At 41.6% G+C, this 20575-nt stretch overlaps 1 protein-coding gene and 1 pseudogene across 1 annotated transcript; both read right to left on the bottom strand.

Moving 5' to 3' along the window:
- Window positions 1–32: 32 nt before the first annotated feature.
- Window positions 33–5390, bottom strand: LOC121877603 (annotated as a pseudogene).
- Window positions 5391–10120: 4730 nt separating this feature from the next.
- LOC121877597 (arrestin homolog) lies at window positions 10121–14561 on the bottom strand. Its single transcript, XM_042383398.1, has 7 exons — window positions 14255–14561; window positions 13209–13330; window positions 12619–12852; window positions 11840–12187; window positions 11394–11522; window positions 11021–11189; window positions 10121–10823 (listed from the first exon to the last, which is right to left on the bottom strand). The coding sequence occupies exons 1-7, from the start codon at window positions 14544–14546 to the stop codon at window positions 10744–10746; spliced, it is 1374 nt and encodes a 457-aa protein (XP_042239332.1). The 5' UTR covers window positions 14547–14561; the 3' UTR covers window positions 10121–10743.
- Window positions 14562–20575: the final 6014 nt, after the last annotated feature.

Below are 20575 nucleotides of genomic sequence, written 5' to 3'. Positions count from 1 at the left end.
TCGTCGCCCAGACCGGAAAAATAACAACGGAGTTGGATGTCATTAATTTATTTGCAATAAAACCAATAGTTCCAAATTATTAGATTACAAACAAAATATTGAGACACGTGAAGTGGATGTTTAACAGTCACGGTCCCAGGATGGAGGGATCACAAACCTCGCTGTTTAGGTTTGTGTTGTGTTGGAACATAACGGACCACGAAGTAGGTGTTGCCATCGCCAGCCACATATACTATACAACTTTGTTGTTCTTGTTGATATCCTGGGTTAAAGTCTGTGTTGACAAAACAGTTAAGGCCTTCTGGTATTGGGACTCTGGGCTGTGATCTTGAACTAGGCCGTATGGATGACGTTGCCACAGGACTGATGCTGCTGGCTGGTGATGTAGACTCACGGTCATCGTCTTCGTTTTCGTTCGTTCGGTTTGAGTTGACTACGATGGTGAACGGGTTAGTGGTAAGTCCATGGGGGAGGTTTTGGGCTGCTCGACGTGTCAAGCAAACTGTCTGAAGTGGAGTCAGTGTGGAGAGACGAAGAGAGGTGTGGGACTGGACTACAAGGCAGCGATGGGGAGAGGGACAGTGCTTACAGCTGGTTGTCGACACTCTTGCCGCGACGCAGACGGGCAAAGTCCTCGAATTCGATCTCGTCACCTTGGCCCTTTTTGGAGTCTGTAGGTGTAAGACAATACTATTATAAAACTGGGGCTGGATCGATGAAGACGTCAACATTATCACTGCCGATACCGTGATGGCGATTAGGTAATTGGTTTTTTATCTACCAGAGTAAATTAAACTAGACATTTTTAATAAAGTTTTAAGAAATCCGATGTATACTCGTACGTAAACATGTAATGCTACTCTTCTTCTCTGTCTTAAAATTAAACCGATCTCAGTATTAAAGGGAACTGCTTGTAAATAAATAATAAAAATTTGCATTCTCTAACGAGGTGCAGGTCACTCACCACCACCAACATACTCACCAGGGAGGGTGTACTAGCTTGAAGGGCAGGTCAGCCACCAGCTCACCACCCAGGGCACCGCAATTAAGCCGGACACGGACGCTGTAGGACACCATGATACCCAGAGCGTCATTTGGATTAGAACCCTCTTTCACGAGCGTGGATGAAGCCAAGTTGGCATCGGTATCCTGCAAAGAAAAGAATTTGGGATCAGGTATCTGCCAGAGTCAGTGACCAATGTCGGATACATCTCCGAAAGATTAAATGGGTTTCGTCTTTTCATGGTCTTTAAAACAATGACATAGTTTCACGAATTGTACTGATAATGAATAGTAACTGATAAACATGATGTTTGCTGTACCTTTATCCTGCCGTCGAGAGCGACACCAAACTTATTTTTATTGGAGGAGAGGGGTATTACGTAGTATTTCTTCTGGAAGTGGTCGCCTGGCAGGAGGGGGCAGCCCTCCTTGGTCTCCAACGAGGCCACCTGCAACACAAATCACAGTGTGAGAATCAAATTATTTTCATAACTTCCCCTTTATAAATCACTTCGCATGTGTGAATCTCAGTATTTGGAACCTTTTACCCCACTGTCTCCTGCACAACTAATTTGGTTAATAGACGTGTTGGGGAGGATAGTCAACTGCACCTTCATTAATAATTAAGAACTTTTTATAATTGGGTTTTAAAATGACTTCTTTCGTTAGTTATGCAGTAAGTGATTTGTAAGAAGGTGATCACTACAAAGACGAGCTGTTAGCTGAGATGGAGGTGGGTCCCTACCTCGCGGGTGAGTGGGCGTTAGTCATGGTGACCTCGATATGCTGCACGATGGCGCTACCCCTTCACCGTCTTTTTGCTGTTATTGCTGATGGAAACGGTGGGGGTGACCTGTTCCCCGTGGTAGAACACCTCCCTGTCTAAGTTCAACTCCATATTTAGCTTCCCACTGGAGAAAGTGAAGCCCTTGGACACAAGGGTGCTGGGCTGCCGCTTGTAGCGGTCAACGGGGGAGTATTGAACCTTCCTGACGGCGAGTGTAACAGAGTTCCTCTTGTGGACTACATCCTCAGAGTTATCGGCGGCGTGAACCCTCAGCTCGTAGATCACTCCCAAGGGTTTAGACTTTGTGGTGATGGCAATGTGGACAATGAACATAAGGTTATACACATGCAGTAACTACCATTGTGTTTGACTCGCAAATATAACTCCTCAGGGAAGAGATAAGTGCTGGGCTCCATCCACATTGGATTAACTAGTATGGTTGTGTATTTACCTTTTCTGATATTTACTGATCAACGTACATTACTGTGAAAACAAGCAAATTTAAGACATCACTTGAATCAAAATACTTAGAAGAAAACACTGCACCCAAAAGTGATAATTAATCATTCTACAATCTTAACTCTAGGAAAGTATTATCCTTACAGACAAACAACTTTTTCTTGTGGTTAAAAAAAATGTCTTACGGATTCTTCCACCCCAGGGTGGAGCTGGACGGAGCAGGGGGCGCTCTCAGGAAGGAAGACGGAGAAAGGATGGGCATCGTTACCAAGCTTCTTCAGCAGCCTGTCCTGCACCTCGGTCATCTTGTTGTCCTCATGGGTCGGGTAGATCTGTTGGCTAGTGAACTGCATCTCCTTGCTGAAGTGCAGCCCCATGACCTCATCCTCCTCGCGACCGAAACGGTACGTGACCGTAACCTAAGGGAGTCCAGGGGCGTTAAGTGTGTGTGTGTGTGTGTTCTCACCGTAAACAGTTATGATATGCCTGATACAAGGCAGCAGATGGGAGACAAATAGGTTGACAGTTGACAATAATTATAAAACAAAAGTGAAAGAAGACCCTGAAGCGTTTTTAAACTGCAGGAAAGAAAAGTGGCGGGGGGGGGGGGTAGCCTATGTACTATACACTAGGTGTATGCGGAGAGGATGAAACAACACTTGGATTAGGGAAGTGTGAAGACGGAGATTAGGGAGTTTTACCGTGTAATAGAAGAATAGTGAATGAAAAAGATGAACATGAAACGAAAAAGTTGATCTTTACAGGAATTGGCGTAAAGCAAAGCTGTGTAGTTTCAGTTCCCCTTAAAGCATGGTAAATCATCTGGTTATAAAACTGTCTTCCATCTCATACCTGATTTTATACTGATGAAACTTTGGTTTGGATGGCTTGATTAATTATAAAACAATATTTTCAGATAATTCAAGTGAAACTGACAGAGGGATGTCTTTGTGACTGAAAAAGTAAATCCTGAACCTAGCATATTAAGCGGTCCATAGTTCCACTGTTGCACGTAATCAAATCACTCACTGTGGCATACTATTTATAGCTACCTTTACTTGGTCTTTTGTAGAAAGTAAAAACTTGCTATTAAACACTCACGGTGGCGAAGACCTTGCGGCCACGGAGGTAGTCATTGTTACAGACTACGACGCCATCAACAGGCTCGGTGCTGGAGGTGTTGTCCACGAAGTCGCGGCGGCCTAGGTAGACGGTGATCTTACCTGCGGGAAAAATGGAAGACACCAATTATAAAAAAAAATTATTTGAGGGTCAGTCACTATAATAAATAAACAAGAAATGAATTTCAAAATCGTAAATTGATAAGAGGCTTTTGTGAAAAACTTATCTGGAAATGCGGCATTAAATAAGAAAGTTTGTGTTTGTGTCTCTGTGGAAGGAAGAATTATGTCAAAACAAGGGTGTTCGCCCAACAGGTGAAGAATACCCCAACAGTTAAGCACAGTCTTAGACAAGAGCGGACAGTTTTCTGATGTGACAAATTCTGAATAAGGATGATTACACTCACTCCCTTGGCACTACAAAGTGAAGGTGCAGTGGAAATGGTAGTATTATAGCCTATAGGCTTCTCTCGTTGTCAACACGGAGGGCTTGTTGATAAGCTCTTTTTTTTCTAATAGTGGCTGCGTTTAACATGATATATGAACTTCTTAGTTTATATTGTATTTGCAATTTCATAAGTTCCAGACTGTCATGAAAAAAAAAGTTTAGATGCTAAGGAAAAGCTCTCGTAATATTGATGTTCCGTTATGTTAATTTTATATGATCTAGACACGTGTTACAGGTGCCAAAATATATAATTTTACGGGTCATGTAATTTTAGATATATCTGTACATTATCTCAGACAGCGGGACGGGACTGTTAAGTTCCTTCAGGGGAAGAACACAAAAAATTGATAATTTTGTTACGCTTACGTTGACCTTTAACCTTCTCAGTGCTGAAGGTTTTCTCTAAGCTAAATAAAATCGTCTGGAGGTAGCCAGAATAAAGTCCTAAAGTATCGAGAACACTGAACGGGTTCATTACAAACTTACTGTGATTATTTCTTGGGGAGTCTCTCAATAAACGAATGATGTTTATTATGTGAAGTTCGTTATCCAGTAGTAACACAGAGATGTATGATAGTAGCGTGATCATATTTACTTAGCTAATACTTGATACCTCTATTATTGTGAATAACAAGAACTGAAATATCCCGCCACTTAGAGAACAATGTTTAGATCTCGTAATGCCACGTTATTTGAAAGCTTATCTTACGCTCCCACAACCTGCACGTGATTGTGTACTGCAATTTCCAACAAATGAACCACTTTGCAAGATTGTAGATTAATTCTGATATTTTTTTCTTCTGAGAACTATATGCCACTGAGGAGTTGTGTTAGTGGCGATCACCGTTTAAGAACTTGGTGTCTCCAAGGAGTTATTTTAGTGCTAATCACCTTTTGTTAGTGCACGGTAGTCTAGGCCCTAGAAAGTAATGGCAAACAATAATAAACGGCCGAGTTGGGTCGTTTTTAATGTACGCAGAACTAAATCTTTCATTTTGATTAAATTTAATCATAGTTAACAGTAAGGGTAAAGACTAATCTTTCTTCACCCGCTTCTAGGTTGTTATAACTCCTGTATTATAATATTAACAACACTGGCATCATGATCGTCAACACTGAGCATGCATAAAAGAACACTTACACATGTGTTATGGCAGTTGATAGAACTTACGGGAATGTAAATCGGCAGTAAGTGGTGCCACAAATGATCTGTCTTCAGAATTAAATATATAAAAATAATTATGTAATTGAAATTCTATTACTTGAACTACTTTTGTTAACCAATGTAAATTCTCAGTACAGTTAGTGAATGCAAATAAAAGTGGGAAACTAGAGGCTTCGTGTCACAGGCGCTGAACAACGTACCATTGGGGGCGGTTTTCTTGAAGACTTTCACGGCGCTCACCATCGAAAAGTTGTTTGTGATCAACTTTGGATCAATAGAACCTAGGTCAAACTGTAGGTAGGTGTTGTTCCGACGAGAGATAGGACGGAATGGCTGCAAATCAGCAAAGCGGAGAATATATACACATAGCAATCCTGTTAACGCGCGAAGCATGTTGTGTGGGGATTCGCACAGTGACCTCAGAAATAATGAGATTACCTTCAAGCATTGTGTTTGCTGTGGCCCTTAAGCTCGTCTTCCACCACAGCCTGAGGGAGCAGTAGGGATTCTCTGTTAGTGGTCTTTCTGTTGCTTTAGTTAGGCTAAGCTTCCGCGCCACATTCCACGGTGTTAAGGGAACATGTCACAATTTGTTTTCCTGGAGGATGCCTTTAATTTTCTTTGAGTTACCATTTTAAGATGAACACTTCAAATTCTCTCAGAATCAATTATGTTCTTGTATGTATACATCTAAAATGTGTTGAGTTGCAGTATGTAAAAAAAATTCCTTTAAGAAATATATGATATAATTCACATTGACATCTCGTCCAGCATAGTTTTTTTTCTACTGTATGATATACAGCAGTATGTATTTTGTAACGCCTGTTTTTTATGAACCAGTATGTGTAGGCTTGACTGGCGATTTATAATTTCATCTTGTTCAAGTGTGTTAGCAGCATTAAGCAAGAAAACTTTCAGCGGAGAACAAAGAAATTTATTAGGCTTCTTAGGTAGCATTGCATAACCACAATAAGTTTGTATGTTTTCAGGCTATTTTGACTAACGTGTAGCAGTGAGACATACTGTGCAACTATATGGTATTAAAAGAAAAAATATGTGTGATATACAGTATAACTGAGTTATGTTTATTTCAATGTTTTTAATTAATCTATAATGTTAATAGGACGTGTGTGTGAGTCTGTCTGTTCTAGCCATAGCTCCAAAACGGAAGCAGTTAGAGGCCTGGTACTTTACGCACATAATATTATTACATGGGTCCAAAAGTTGTGCACCCTAATATTACTATTGACCACAGTCCTCCGGGTGGTCCGGGCAAGAACAAAAAATAACCGCCGCGATTGTATGGGAGGTGGTTACCCGTGTCAGGGAGAGCAAACTGTGATGGTTTGCAGTGTATACTTAACCCGAATGAAAACGAGGAGTTTTGCTTGTAATATAAGTATTTAGGCATAACCAACAAAACAGTAGTTAAACAAGTAGTGAAACTAACAATGTACACCAACCCGTGTCATGCCATAATCAATGTACACAGCCATCTGTGTTATGCTATGATCATAGAACACTGACCTGTGCTATACCACACACAGCCACACTGTGGAATGCTTTGCCTTCTGTGTTTCCATCCTTTTACAATCTGTCTCACTTCAAAAAGCTGATTCTCCGACATCTTCGTGGTGTAGATTAACATACCCTTTTTCTCCTCTAATTTTACTTCCCCCCCGGGCCCAGTTGAAGATTGATGACCTGTGCCCGGTTGGGCTATTCCCCATAAAAAGAAAAAAAATGGATTCAACTCCTCCTGTCTTAAGGGTAGCTGGCTCGTACCCGGTGAGTCCCGAGCAGTCAACGGGTACCTAATATTAGCGGCAAGGTATAAAGATATCTTTATGCCTTGATTAGTGGTTGGGAAGTGAAGGCGTTCGAGTGTCATGCCGGCCACACTGCCTACGGGGCCAATTTTCTATACATTACGGTATTTCCACAACACGGGAGACGTCCTTACAAGCAGACTTACACAAAGACGGACAAAGGAATTGTTATCCGGCAGAAGAATTTGGCTCATGAATGCCGTGTGTAAAGGACCGTGTACAGCAGGGTTAGTGATGTATGGTCCTCTTGTTTAACATCATTCAAGGATGACATCACGTGGAAACATTCCCGGTACTGACGCCCAACCAACAGTCCCAAAGACCATAATTCCAGGTTCTTTAGGACAGGCCAACACACCTGGGATCACTTGAAAATTAGACACCCCAGCGTATATCATCTGAAGATTAACCAACCAAACTCAAACCTAACCGAACCAAACCTACCTTACCCTAATCTAACTCCCTTGTAGCGTTAGGGAGTTTAATCTTAAGGAGAAATAAGCTGGGGTGTCTAATATTCAGATGATCCTTCTCTTGTCCCATGGTGTGTTACAGTCTCTTGACCATCTGATCGGGCAGGTGTAGATTGAGGACTCGTCTATGTACAGTACACACACATATGGAACACAAACTTGTTACCAACTCACACTGGAGATGTAAGTTCTCTTGGGTGGTTCCTGAATCACGCTTTGAAATAAGAGGTCGTACAAAGAAGTTTAATAGATTTAGTTTGAGGTATGAGGTACAGGTGTATTTTCACAGAGGGGTTCGTGAGTCAGGCAGTGAAACAGCGTCATCCTCCATACATGGGTACTTGAGTTTGGTGAGTCTGCAGTTATGTACGAGATGTTGTCAATTTTTATGAGATGTTCTGTCACATGTACAGTAATGTTGCATGTGCAGTACTATTCTGCATGTGCACTACTGTGTTACATGTGCAGTAATTAAAAATAATAATAATTTTGATAAATAATGCACTTGCATTCACCACCAGTGAAGTATTTTCTGAAAACTGTATATGATTGAAAGTATATGAGAGCAGATAAGTTAGCCAAGGCATAATTTTGCCTAACAGATATACCAGTATTTGTATCTTGTACGCTAAGGCTGGAATACAGTTCATATACCATCCACATTGATATACATTGATGGTGTGGATGGCTCACCACCATATACTGTACTGTATTTAAGTAGCACACACACACTTCTTCCTTGACCACTAAAGGGTCAAGACGTACCTGGCGCTCCTCTAGGAGCAGCCAGGTCAACTGTTGAGTTGGCCCATACCAACTCCCTCCCCTGAACCCTCCCCCCCACCGGAATATCAACAAGTTCTCACCAGAAGTTACAATTTCATTTAGGAAAGGAATGGAACCAGTGTTGAACAGAGGTGAACAGTGGTGAACAGTGCTTAAGTAAGTGAGAACAACTCAACAGCAACAGCAGCGTCGTACCCAAGTTAACCTTCACACAGTGAGGTCCCAGGTACCCAGTGATAAATGCCCGTGGGACTTAACAAAAACCAGCGATGTGTTAATCCGTCTACGATAGGAAGTCCTGGGACCACACCTCACTCATATAACACAATCTGTGAGGGAATTATTGCACCAAGTGATTCCCCTCATAACACCATCTGTGAGGGAATTACTACACCACGTGAGGTCCCTCATAACACCATCTGTGAGGGAATCACTACACCACGTGAGGTCCCTCATAACACCATCTGTGAGGGAACTACTACACCACGTGAGGTCCCTCCTAACACCATTTGGGAGGGAGTTACTACACTACGTGTTTGCTGTTCAACACCTACATTAATCTGTATGTTCACTGTATGTTCCTTTACCTTTCTCTGATGAAGGTTTTTGTTAAACCACCAATTTCAATGTATGTAATAAGTAATTTATGTCCAATGTATATTTTCAGCCTTCGGGCTGCAGAACTTTTTCAATAAACCATTAATTACTGCAACTGTTTGGGGGTCAACAGTTCGTTCCCCTTCGCACCTTCTTCCCTCAATTCTTCCCCACCAAGAATCCAGTGCAAGAATTGATAATCAATCCACGACTGATACGAAAGCGATAATTTCAAGAATGAAAATCAGTGGATGGTGAGTACATCCGATGAACAAGTAACCAGTGGTAAATGAAGGTCATGGCTGGTATTTCGCACCCATATGTGAAATTTGGACTTCCCCGAAGGGTCGCTTTCAACCTCGGGTGAGGTTTTATAACAACCCCATCACTGTATCCACTGTGAAACAAGTCAATGGATCTCTGGACCACAGAGTTATATTGCTGCTATAAACCACCTATCAAGAGGCCTTCTCAGCTTCCCTGATCTTCATTATGTCTCCAGCTAACAGAGCTGCTACACCATCCTCACCACCAACCAGTTATCTTGGAACAGATCCCATCCACATGCAGCTGTCCGACACCACAGCTGCATTAGGCACAAGCCACGCTACTGTAGTTTCTGTAGCACGTGTTTTCATCTTATGTTTCCCCCTCTTTTTGTAATGAAGGCTTTTGTTCAATTACCCACTCACTATACCACTGTAAGTAATTTATATAATCTCTGTTCATTGTGTATTTTCAGCCCTTCAGCAGCTATTTTCTCTCAATAAACTTTATTATTATTATTATTATTATAACATTATTATTATTATAAACATTATTATTATTAATACTATTATTATTACAGTACTATTATTTTCATCAGGCGTTTTAAGAATAGGTACAAAATGCCGATAATATTTTTTTGGAGGTTCAAATGACATGTGGATAATCGTGATAGAAACTGTACAATTTCATCATTACTGCACCTAACTTAATTTAAGTAAAGTTAGGTTATGATAGTGAACGACATCTTAAAATAATGAAATATCCAATATTACTATATATGACCGATATCCATAGCATTTTAGTTATAAAACAAAATCACTTTTTTGTGGTAAAACTGTCAATGTATTATTAAAGCTTAATTGACTGATTAATCCTAAACAGCATGACATGTTGGCCGATGTATTGAGGGGATTGGGATTATATGTCAAATGTCTGATAATTTTAATCATTCATGTGTTTTGAAGTTTTAAAATCGTGAATGATTATGTATATTACCACAATAAGTTTTAGCATTGTCTGGCATCTACCAGTACGCGTTTGTTATATCGTGGTCATACACTTGGGTGAACATCAGTCCAGTTATTACTAATAGTGTGGTCATGTATTACTGAGAAACGCAGAGATATTATCTTCAAAAATATTATTTTTGATGGTCACCTTTAGATCACTGAATTAAAACAGGTAGTGATGAATTAATTTTAATTTTGTTCACACGTTACAACTAATAGCTGCAGATAACAGATTGATAGGTAAATTTGCTCCAATAATTCAATGAGCGGAGTAATACAGGAGTACATAATGCAGAGGGACTCAACAAGGCAGGGCCTACAGGGTAGTACCAGTAGTCATGGTCTCCGGTGTGTTTATGGACCATCTTAGAGTTGTGAGTTCTGGGAGAACATCTCAGGCCTCTTTTGGTGTTGCTCCTGCTGCTGTGCCTTGATAGTGTCGACTGTGTCTTCATATTTGTACGGTCACGGGCGTTATTACTGGTGAAGCAGCAGTGTTTGAGGCCGTGGTTATACACGTATATATATATTGGTTAAGGTCTTAATAAAGGCTATGTAATCAGGTAATTACCATCTTGGATTTTCTACACACGAATGACTAAACGTAAGGTGATTACAGACTCAGCCGTCGTCTTCGTTCGTTCGGGTCGAGTTAACTGCGATAGTGAACGGGATCTGGGAAGTGCCGCAAAGGGGCAAACAACGGAACAGATGGGGTTGTGGAGAACAGGGGTGTATGAGTCAAGTTGCTGACAAAGACGTGCAGGCCAGGTTGACAGCGAGGTCGTCAGGACACAATTTAAAGCTGGTTGTCAACGCTCACTCCACGACGGAGATTGGCGAAATCCTCGAATACGATGTCCTCGCCCTTGCCGGAGCCTGGGGGAGAAGGGGAGGAACATTTAACTATTTCACCTGCTTTCAGTGGGACTTTCCTTGGCACTGGAAATTCCAAATATTATTGAAATTTATTGTCAGTTATTTTATGCCGAAAATAATATTCAAACCGTAATTATTGAAAGTTTTGTCATTATCGTATGTTGAGACTCTTGACGTAAGATATGACAAATACTCACCAGGGACGGGGTGTACCAGCTTGAAGGGCAGGTCAGCCACCAGCTCCCCACCCAGGGCACCGCAGTTGAGGCGGATACGGGTGCTGTAGGACACCACGATACCCAGAGCGTCGTTGGGACATTTACCATCTCGCATCACCGTGGACGAGGCTAAGTTGGCGTCAGTGTCCTGGAGAAAAAAATATATACTGTAAATGATATTGAAGATATTTGAAATAAAATAGATCAGGTTAAGCGAACCACCGACAGAATTTGGTTCCATCTGAAAGCGATCTTATGTTGTTTTGTGTCGTGGACAAGGTAATTTCATTCAACACAAAAGTTGATCACATATTGTTAGTCACTAAATAATGAAAATCAGCGTGAACTGTACCTTCATCTTGCCGTCGAGGGCGATACCGTACTTGCTCTTGTTAGAGGCGAGCGGGATGATGTGGAATGCCTTCTTGAAGCGGCCACCAGGCTGGAGGGGACAGCCCTCTTGGGTCTGCAGAGACGCCACCTGCCAAAACCATCACCAAATATTATACATTGGAAATGAATCTTTTAGCTAAAGTGGTTATGGAGTGTACAGTATTTTGATGTTAAACAGACTTTAAAAACGAGACAAGGCAAGATAGACTGAATTTATCATAGGACTGCGTTCTGGCGGCCGTCAAGTACCAGACCATTAATGAAAGGTGTTGTAGAGTTTTCCTAAGGTAGTGAACAAATAAACAGATATAGTTTGAAAGTTAACTAGTAAGTTATGTATAAAACCAACTTCCTGATACTACAGAGCCGGGGACAAGTATGGTCAGCACCAGAGCCGGGCTTTACCTCGCGGGTGAACTGGGTGTTGGTCATGGTGACCTCGATGTGCTGCACAATGGAGCACTTCATCCCTTTCACCGTCTTCTTGCTGTTGTTAGTGATGACTACGCTGGGGGTGATCTGCTCCCCGTGGTAGAACACCTCCTTGTCCAGGGTGACCTCCATGTTAAGGTTGCCGGGAGAGAAGGTGAAGTTCTTGGTAACCAGAGTGCTGGGCTGCCGGTTGGACAAGGTCCTTGGGGAGTACTGCACCTTCCTCACGGCGAGGGCGACAGAGTTCCGCCTGTGGGTTTTTTCTTCAGAGTTGTCGGCAACGTGAACCTTCAACTCGTAGATCACTCCCAGGGGCTTGGCCTGGGTCATTATGACGATATTAGTGATCATGAATTAAATATGAGAAACTTATGTTGCCTTATAATAGACCTAGAAAGTGAAGGTAAATTTTCTGTTTTCGAGTTCAAAACCTGAAAGTTCAATGTTTTAATAACTGAACAATATCGAAGGAGGAAACAGTTTTTACTCACATCTAACTACAACGTTTGAGACCAGAAAAGCTCTGGTGGGTTTAAAATCAATCTCCTCTTTACTACGGGATGGGTAAGTCAGCCCTACAATTAATGCACTTAATGAGTTATTCTCTGGGATGTTTCAAAGGAGCTTTATACTCCACTCACTAACACTTATAACCTTTGTAAAATTGTAAAGTTCTTACATCAAAGATTGTAATAACTGAGAGTGTTTTTTGTTTTGTTTTCAGTTCAAGAAGAAACTGTTGGACATCTCACCAGTTCCTCAGAGCCTGGATGGAGTTGGACGGAGAAGGGGGACTCCTCGGGAAGGTTGACATGGAAAGCATGAGCGTTGCCTCCCAGCTTCTTCAGCAGCCTGTCCTGCACCTCGGTCATCTTGCTGTCGTCATGGGTCGGGTAGATCTGCTGACATGTGAGCTGCATCTCCTTGCTGAAGTGCAGCCCCATGACCTCATCCTCCTCGCGACCGAAACGGTACGTGACCGTAACCTAAGGGAGTCCAAGGACGTTAAGTGTGTGTGTGTGTTTTAATAATGGATAGGAATAAAGTTTGCATGCATGTGTGTGGAAGCTATTATTGGATTTCAGAATAAAATTGTTGACAGCTTAGTAAATGAAAATATCCTATTTCGTGTCATTTAACCCTTTGTAGGGTAGCGGCGCACCAGGGTAATTTATTTTTGCTAATGCCGGACGACTTTATTCAGGTGAGAGGAGCCACCTGCTCTACAAAGGGTTAAATGTTTAATTTATAGCTTCTTCTTCACTACATGAAATGTCAAAACTTTAGATAAATTTTAAAGTAATGTATTTTCCGGATGTTAGAGAAAATGTTAGACACTCACGGTGGCGAAGACCTTGCGGCCACGGAGGTAGTCATTGTCACAGACTACGACGCCATCAACAGGTTCGGTGCTAGAGGTGTTGTCCACGAAGTCGCGGCGGCCTAGGTAGACGGTGATCTTACCTGCGGGAGGAAGGTGCTAGAGGTCAAATTCTGGTTTATCATCACGTAAAATTTTAACTCGAGAATAATGAGGAAAGTTCGTCAGAAAACCAAATATCACTCGGGATGAATTTGTCAATATCAAAGCGAGTAAAAACACAATGGTTGCGAGCAGGTGGAGTTAGACAAGGCAGCAATGTCATTATTGTGGTCTTGACATGATACCTGCAGAATTATTCCTTATCTTCGAGGGTGTGGAAACAGGGTGACCAGTTGTCACGATTTGGACTAGATTGTTGAGTTTTTTGGGTTGTCTTGCGTCCTGCTTTTTCTGACGCAGTGCTTTTTATTATTATTATTATTTACTGATACATTTATTAATATTATTTACAGACACAATGATTATTATTATTATTATTATTCGTGAGAGGATAAACCTACATAGTCGACTGATAAAGACAATAAACCGGTGTAAATGCCATACCACTACAGTACACAAGGATAAGTGACTCGCTCGCTTACAACGGACCCATTTAAAAACAGTAATGTTTAATTTCCCAATAGAGAACACTCACACCAAATGGCATTCATAACGTAAAGATATTTTCGAAAGGTTTTGTGTTATATCTAACAAGGTGAGTGTTGAGGAGTTACAATACAACTACTGTCAGCCTTGAGTGACACGTGTAAAGTTTGTGTGGTGTATCGTAACTCACCAAGTACTAGTGATAATTTTTGCTGTTGGTTTTAGGAGCGGTTTATATTTTAAGATATTTTTTTATTGGAGTTTTGCTGTTTTTTTTTTAGTAAAGTGGACTTGTTATGCCTTTGTATTTAAGTAAGTGTACTATCACAAACATACTGACACGTAGAGTAGTACCAGGTAGTACCATCATGGCTGACGTGCACGCAGCCACGTAAGGACGCAGGTCCTCATCAACGTACCATTGGGGGCGGTTTTCTTGAAGACTTTCACGGCGTTCACCATTGAAAAGTTGGAGTGGTTGCTGTTAACTCGAGTTAAGAAACGTTGGCACCACACAGGTAGCTGCTCAGTGGCGGAGAAATAAGTCGAGTGTGACTGGAAATTCGCAAAGTTGACAATATATACCCTGAGAGCGATCCTGTTAGTGCACGCACCAAGTGTGTCGGGATTAACTTTACTCTGCACATAGTAATAAGATGATCCCAGCAAGTTGTCTTCCTGGTGTGATCCTGAAAATTGTCCAGAACTCATGCATGAGGAGACCCAGGAGAGCTGTTTCTTGCTGAAGGGCTATGACGTAGACCCTCCTATTGTGATTTATCTTGCATTATGTCTTCAGCTTTCTGTAATGAACATTCGTAAGGAGTCATATTGAGGGACGATATTGTTTTTGGAACCTGTTTGTTTATGTGTCACGAAGACATTATTTATTGGACTCAACCAGTGGCTTGCCAATTTTGATTTTTTCTTATGGTGATTAGCCCACTTGGGCACAGATCACTGACTTACATCGTCTTGAATAAATACGAAAGCTAAGGTGCTCCATTGTTTCCCTTTTCCCTGTGTGATATTATCAATATATATATATATATATATATATATATATATATATATATATATATATATATATATATATATATATATATATATATATATATATATATATATATATATATATAAATATATATATATAGAAATATATATATATGTCATGTAGATCCACAATGAAAACGTGGATAAGATAAATCTTGATAAAATCACACGGGAAAAGGGAAACAATGGAGCACCTTAGCTTTCGTCTTTATTCAAGACATCTTCAGAGGCAACTGGATTACATGGACAGAGAGAGGCTTAAATATACAGGGTGACCTTAAAAACATGAGGTCAGGTCATAATGATGTCATCAACTAATCCCCACACCAACACACACGTAGAGGAGCTTAAGAGAAGGGGGGTGACGTGACTAGTCAGGTCAGGTAAAAAATAAGGGACCCACTAAATAACTATCATACATCTAGATCAAAGGTTTTCAAAGCATTTTTAACCTTGGGCCACTGACAAATAAATTTATGTAACATATTATCAGTTTTGAACTGACCATCACTAAGGTTTATTGATTTTAATTCCTTAATCAAACTAGCTTCAATCAACACCATGTTTCGAAGCCGGATTTGGTAAAAACGTTACTCTGACCACCTACGTGATACAGGTAGTCCCCATTAGAGGATCATGGCGCCATAAGCTCGTTGAACAGGCTTTGTGTGAAATATAACAAAGTCTAGGACTGCTTTTAGTATCCTGGTGGTCCAGAGGTAGCGTTCCCTGGTCACAGTCATGGGCTCGTGGGCCGTGGGTGAATTTCTGTTAAAGTGCATCCCAAGTATCAGTCGTTTTCTGTGATAAATTGCACCAGCGATGAAATTCACATTGCTGGAGCTAGCATGTAATGCAGTACACGAAAACTTAGTTAGTTTAGAAATTTAGAGACTCGACATTTCTGTAAGCGATGGCAAAATATGTGACTCGGATCCCAGGTTAAATCTTGTATATGCGGTGGACATGACTTCAAACTCCAGAGTTCCAGCTGTGTTACTTTATGCACAGCTGGAGCCTGTGTTCCCATGTTTTTTTTTTTTTTTTATCTGTTATACATTACTCTCCTACTTCGTCACTCTGACAACGTGGTGAACTAAGTGGCTGTGCTGAGGAAAGAGTCAGGAGCTGGTTGAAGTGTTTCTCGTGACAGAAACGCGTGTGTCAGCAGAGGACAGTGACGCTCTCTGGCAACTGCTCTACTTTGCAGGAAGCCTTATAGTAGTGCACCTCTGTCGCTCTGTGTCTTTTTCTATGTGTACTTCTTTGTTTACACAGATGACATTGTTCACTGTATTAGAAAAGGTTATGTTATGAACTTATGTACGGTACTCTAGTTATGTAACACTCAAATATCTTTCTTCATGTTGCGCAGCAGAATGTTTAATGTAAAGTCTTAGTATTATGATGGAAAATGCAGTAAGATATAATAGATCTGTATTTATTCAGAAAAGTTATCATGCAAGTTCACATTGGTTCAGTATGTACTTTACATGCCTGTAGAAAGTACAGGTATGCAAATAATACTAAACGGTAAACAGTAAGTTGTTTGGCAAAGAATGGCCCTGGAAAGTAATTAAGAGTTATATCCATCGGGGTCCTTAATTGTGCTGGGTGGTTAAACAGTAACATTGTCTATCGCAAAACGAAAATAATAAGTTAATACAAGTGAAAACAGAACGTGTCTTGTATCATGACAGTGTCAGAGTTGATAGATTTTCTGTAAATTGTTTACTTGGTAGATATAGTAATAATTATACTAATTAATAAATAACGGTTTATTGAGAAAACATGACAGCCAACGGGCTGAAAATATAGTCAACAGGGATTATGAAAGTTACATAATTGAGGAAAGGAGAAATTGATTGACAAGAAATATACAAGTGACATAAGTGGCACAAATATAATATATAATAACAAGGTGGGGAGGGTGTAGGTCATTCAACAGGTCATGAAAACACTGATTAATTTCGAGTTGATAATTTTTACAATGGTTGAGATTGGGCTGTTCTTATAAGGTGTGTGTGTTTGTGTTAATTCTTTTATCGTGTTAGTGAGGTCGTTCATCTCGTAGTCTTAAACTGATACAATACATGAGCACTTTGACCCATAAGAGGCAAGAAGTGTGGCAGTACGGTCCTTCTCTTGCTCTCTTGGTGTGTGTCAACGCCACTATATGAACACACTTGTTATTACATACATACTTACATATTTGTTCAGTGCAATCGTCATATAAGTTTATAGTGAATCGTGAATCAGTATGTACAGTGCACTCACTCCAAAAGTATCTTAAAACGAATTTGTGTGAGGCAATATAACACAACGGACGAGGGAAGGATTTTGACAACCGGACCGAAACAACAGGAGTCGCGGTGTTCATTTTGAAATTCATTGACCCCCCTCCCCCTCCACCTTGAAGTTATACAGCACAGTCTCCTACACAAGTATTAACAGGCCAGTGTTGACTACTGTAGACTGTTGACTCTTACGACAAATATTAATCGTAACTGGCTGCATAAGTTAAATGAAAAATAGAACTTTCCGAAAATAACATCAGTATCGCTAAATACGTTTATGTGATGAAAGTGTTTGTCAGTGAGGCAGTGTGTGAAGGTTGTGGTGACGGTGTATGTATGTATGCATGACATGGTGGTGCATGATAGATGATGTATGTACCATGACAGATGGTCGTATATGTATGACAGAAGGTGTATGTATGACAGATGGTGTATGTATGACAGATGGTGTATGTATGCCATTGTGGTGTATGGCAGGTGATGTATGTATGGCGTAGTAGTGTATGACAGATGGTGTAAGTATGACATGGTGATATATGACAGATGGTGTATGTATGACATGGTGATGTATGGCAGATGGTCTTGTATGTATGACAGATGGTCGTGTATGTATGACAGATGGTGGATTGTATGTGACAGATGACTGTGTACACTTAACAGGAGATGTGCATATGACTCTCTAGTGGCTTTATAACCAAATGATGGTATATGCATGTCAGGTGAGACGTGACAGGTAGATGATAGTACACATATGACAAGTGAGCTATGACAGTGTACGTATAGCAGATGAGCCATGGCAGTACACGTATGACTGGTGAGGCATGGCCGTTAGTGTACGTCTGACAGGTGAGGCATGACAGTGTACGTATGACAGGTTAGCCATGACAGTATACGTATGGCAGGTGAGGCATAACTGTACGTATGACAGGTGAGGCATGGCAATATACATATGACAGGTGAAGCATGACAGTGTACGTATAACAGGTGAGGCATGGCAGTATACAGTACACATGGCAGGTGAAGCATGACAGTGTACGTATGACAGGTGAGCCATGACATTATACATATGGCAGGTGAAGCATGGCTGTTAGTGTATGTATGACAGGTGAAGCATGACAGTTGAGCTATGACAGTTAGTGTACGTATGGCAGGTGAGGCATGACAGTTAGTGTACGTATGACAGGTGAGGCATGACAGTTAGTGCACGTATGACAGGTGGGGCATGACAGTTAGTGTACGTATTGACAGGTGAGGTATGACAGGTGGGGCATGACAGTTAGTGTACATGTGACAGGTGAGGCATGACAGTTAGTGTACGTATGCCAGGTGAGGCATGACAGTTAGTGTATGTATGGCAGGTGTGGTATGACAGTGTATGTATGACAGGTGAGGTGTAAGAGTGTACGCATGGCAGGTGAGGCGTGACGTGTACGTATGACTGGTGAGGCATGGCCGTTAGTGTACGTATGACAGGTGAGCCATGACAGTATACGTATGACAGATGATGCGTGACAGTATACTTACGACGGTGAGGCCTGACTATACGTATGACTGGTGAGCATGACTGTATATGACAGGTGTAGGTGACAGTACACGTATGACTGGTGAGGCATTGGCCGTTAGTGTACGCATGACAGGTGAGCCATGACAGTATACGTATGACAGGTGAGGCGTGACAGTATACTTATGACAGGTGAGGCAAGACAGTGTACGTATAACTGATGAGGCATGACAGTGTACATATGACAGGTGAGATGTGGCAGTATACATATGACTGGTGAGGCATGACAGTGTACGTATCACAGGTGAGACGTGGCAGTATACATATGACTGGTGAGGCATGACAGTGTACGTATGACAGGTGAGCCATGACAGGTAAGGTGTGACAGTACACGTATGACTGATGAGGCATGGCCGTTAGTGTACGTATGACAGGTGAACCATGACAGTGTACGTGTGACAGGTGAGGCATGATAGTGTACGTGTGACAGGTGAGCTATGACAGTATACATGACAGGTGAGGCATGACAGTGAACGTATGACAGGTGAGACGTGGCAGTATACGTATGACAGGTGAGGCATTGTCAGTGTGGGTATGACAGATGAGGCATGACAGTTTTACGTATGACAGGTGAGGCATGACAGTGTACGTGTGACAGGTGAGGCATGACAGTGTACGCATGGCAGGTGAGGCATGACAGGTTAGACGTGGCAGGTAGATAATTCTAGAGCGGGTCCTGAAGCAGCATGAGTGAGGTGCGTCAGGTGGGATTAACCTCAATACTCGCCACTCTGGTAAAACATGGCTTAATCCTCTTCTGGTTACGTCCCCGACTTGTAATACTTTCCTGGTGATTGTAAAAGTTATCATTCGTATCAATCCCGGAAAATACATTTCTATGAGAGAAAGTGTCAGGAGAGAAAGCAGAACATGTTAGAAGGTTGTGGAAGGTGAGGCGGCGGCGCTGGTGGTGATGTGCCGAGGCGTGATGGTATTAGTAGTGGTGGACAACGCAGTAGCAGTAACCCACAAAAGGAAGGCAGTCACTTGGCTTCATCAGCGTCCCCCCGAGCTCTCTGCCCCTTGGTGCAGTCCACCCAGCCCCGTAGTAACACTTATCCCCATGACCGTCTTCCAGCCTCCACGGCCCTCTTCCACTCCACCGTGCAACCTTTTTGCTCTCCCCATGGTCCGAGTAGCCATTCTTAGTCACTGTGTCATCCCTTTGTGTTTTGTGAGTGCGAAAGTCACTCACACATTGTGTATCACAAATACCTGTAAACGAATAATGGCGATAACCCATTACAAATCATTCCGTGACTCATGTGTTATATCTGAGGATAAATTATTTTTTACACTACTATATCAGATTATGTAACTGATGCCTCACATCGGTAAACATTAACTCTGAAGTTCACCATCTCTGGGTCCTTATTCTTAAGGCGTCGTACGTGATTTTTTACGCCTGAACGAGAATATAGATGATCCCCCAATTGGGTCACTCTCTCAATAATGAAAAGTAACTGGGAATAAAAGAGAACATCCACCAGTTATTTCACCCACTACTATATACCGACACTGTTGTTGCCCAGTATCTCTTGGCTTTACGCAGAGTAGCTCTCAGCCTTCCAGTCAAAATAAAATTTTAACTTCTGAGTAAACGAGGCCATAGATGGCCAGATGTATACACGTGGGTGTTTACACTCCTCGGGATCTTCACACTAAAATGACGAAGTAAACCCTAGCACGACATGACATCTAGTTACAGAAAATGTAGGTGTAGGGCTTCCCTGGTCTTTGTTGTCCATGTTTATGTCGAGTTTAATGTATAGTTACTGTGTTCCTCGGGTGATTCCCTCATCATCCTCTACTGGGTCATAAAGCTTCAA

The sequence above is a fragment of the Homarus americanus genome, unplaced genomic scaffold (assembly GCF_018991925.1).
Source record: "Homarus americanus isolate GMGI-L3 unplaced genomic scaffold, GMGI_Hamer_2.0 scaffold33468, whole genome shotgun sequence".
NCBI lineage: Eukaryota > Metazoa > Arthropoda > Malacostraca > Decapoda > Nephropidae > Homarus > Homarus americanus.
This window is presented reverse-complemented; position numbering and strand designations above follow the sequence as displayed.

Coding starts and splice junctions, on each gene's coding strand:
- LOC121877597 (XM_042383398.1), bottom strand. CDS start 14,546: ATGAGTTCTGGACAATTTTCAGGATCACACCAGGAAGACAACTTGCTG. Junction 12,853..13,208: donor GCCGCAAGGTCTTCGCCACC/GTGAGTGTCTAA, acceptor GGACTCCCTTAG/GTTACGGTCACGTACCGTTT. Junction 10,824..11,020: donor GCTGGTACACCCCGTCCCTG/GTGAGTATTTGT, acceptor CTTCTCCCCCAG/GCTCCGGCAAGGGCGAGGAC.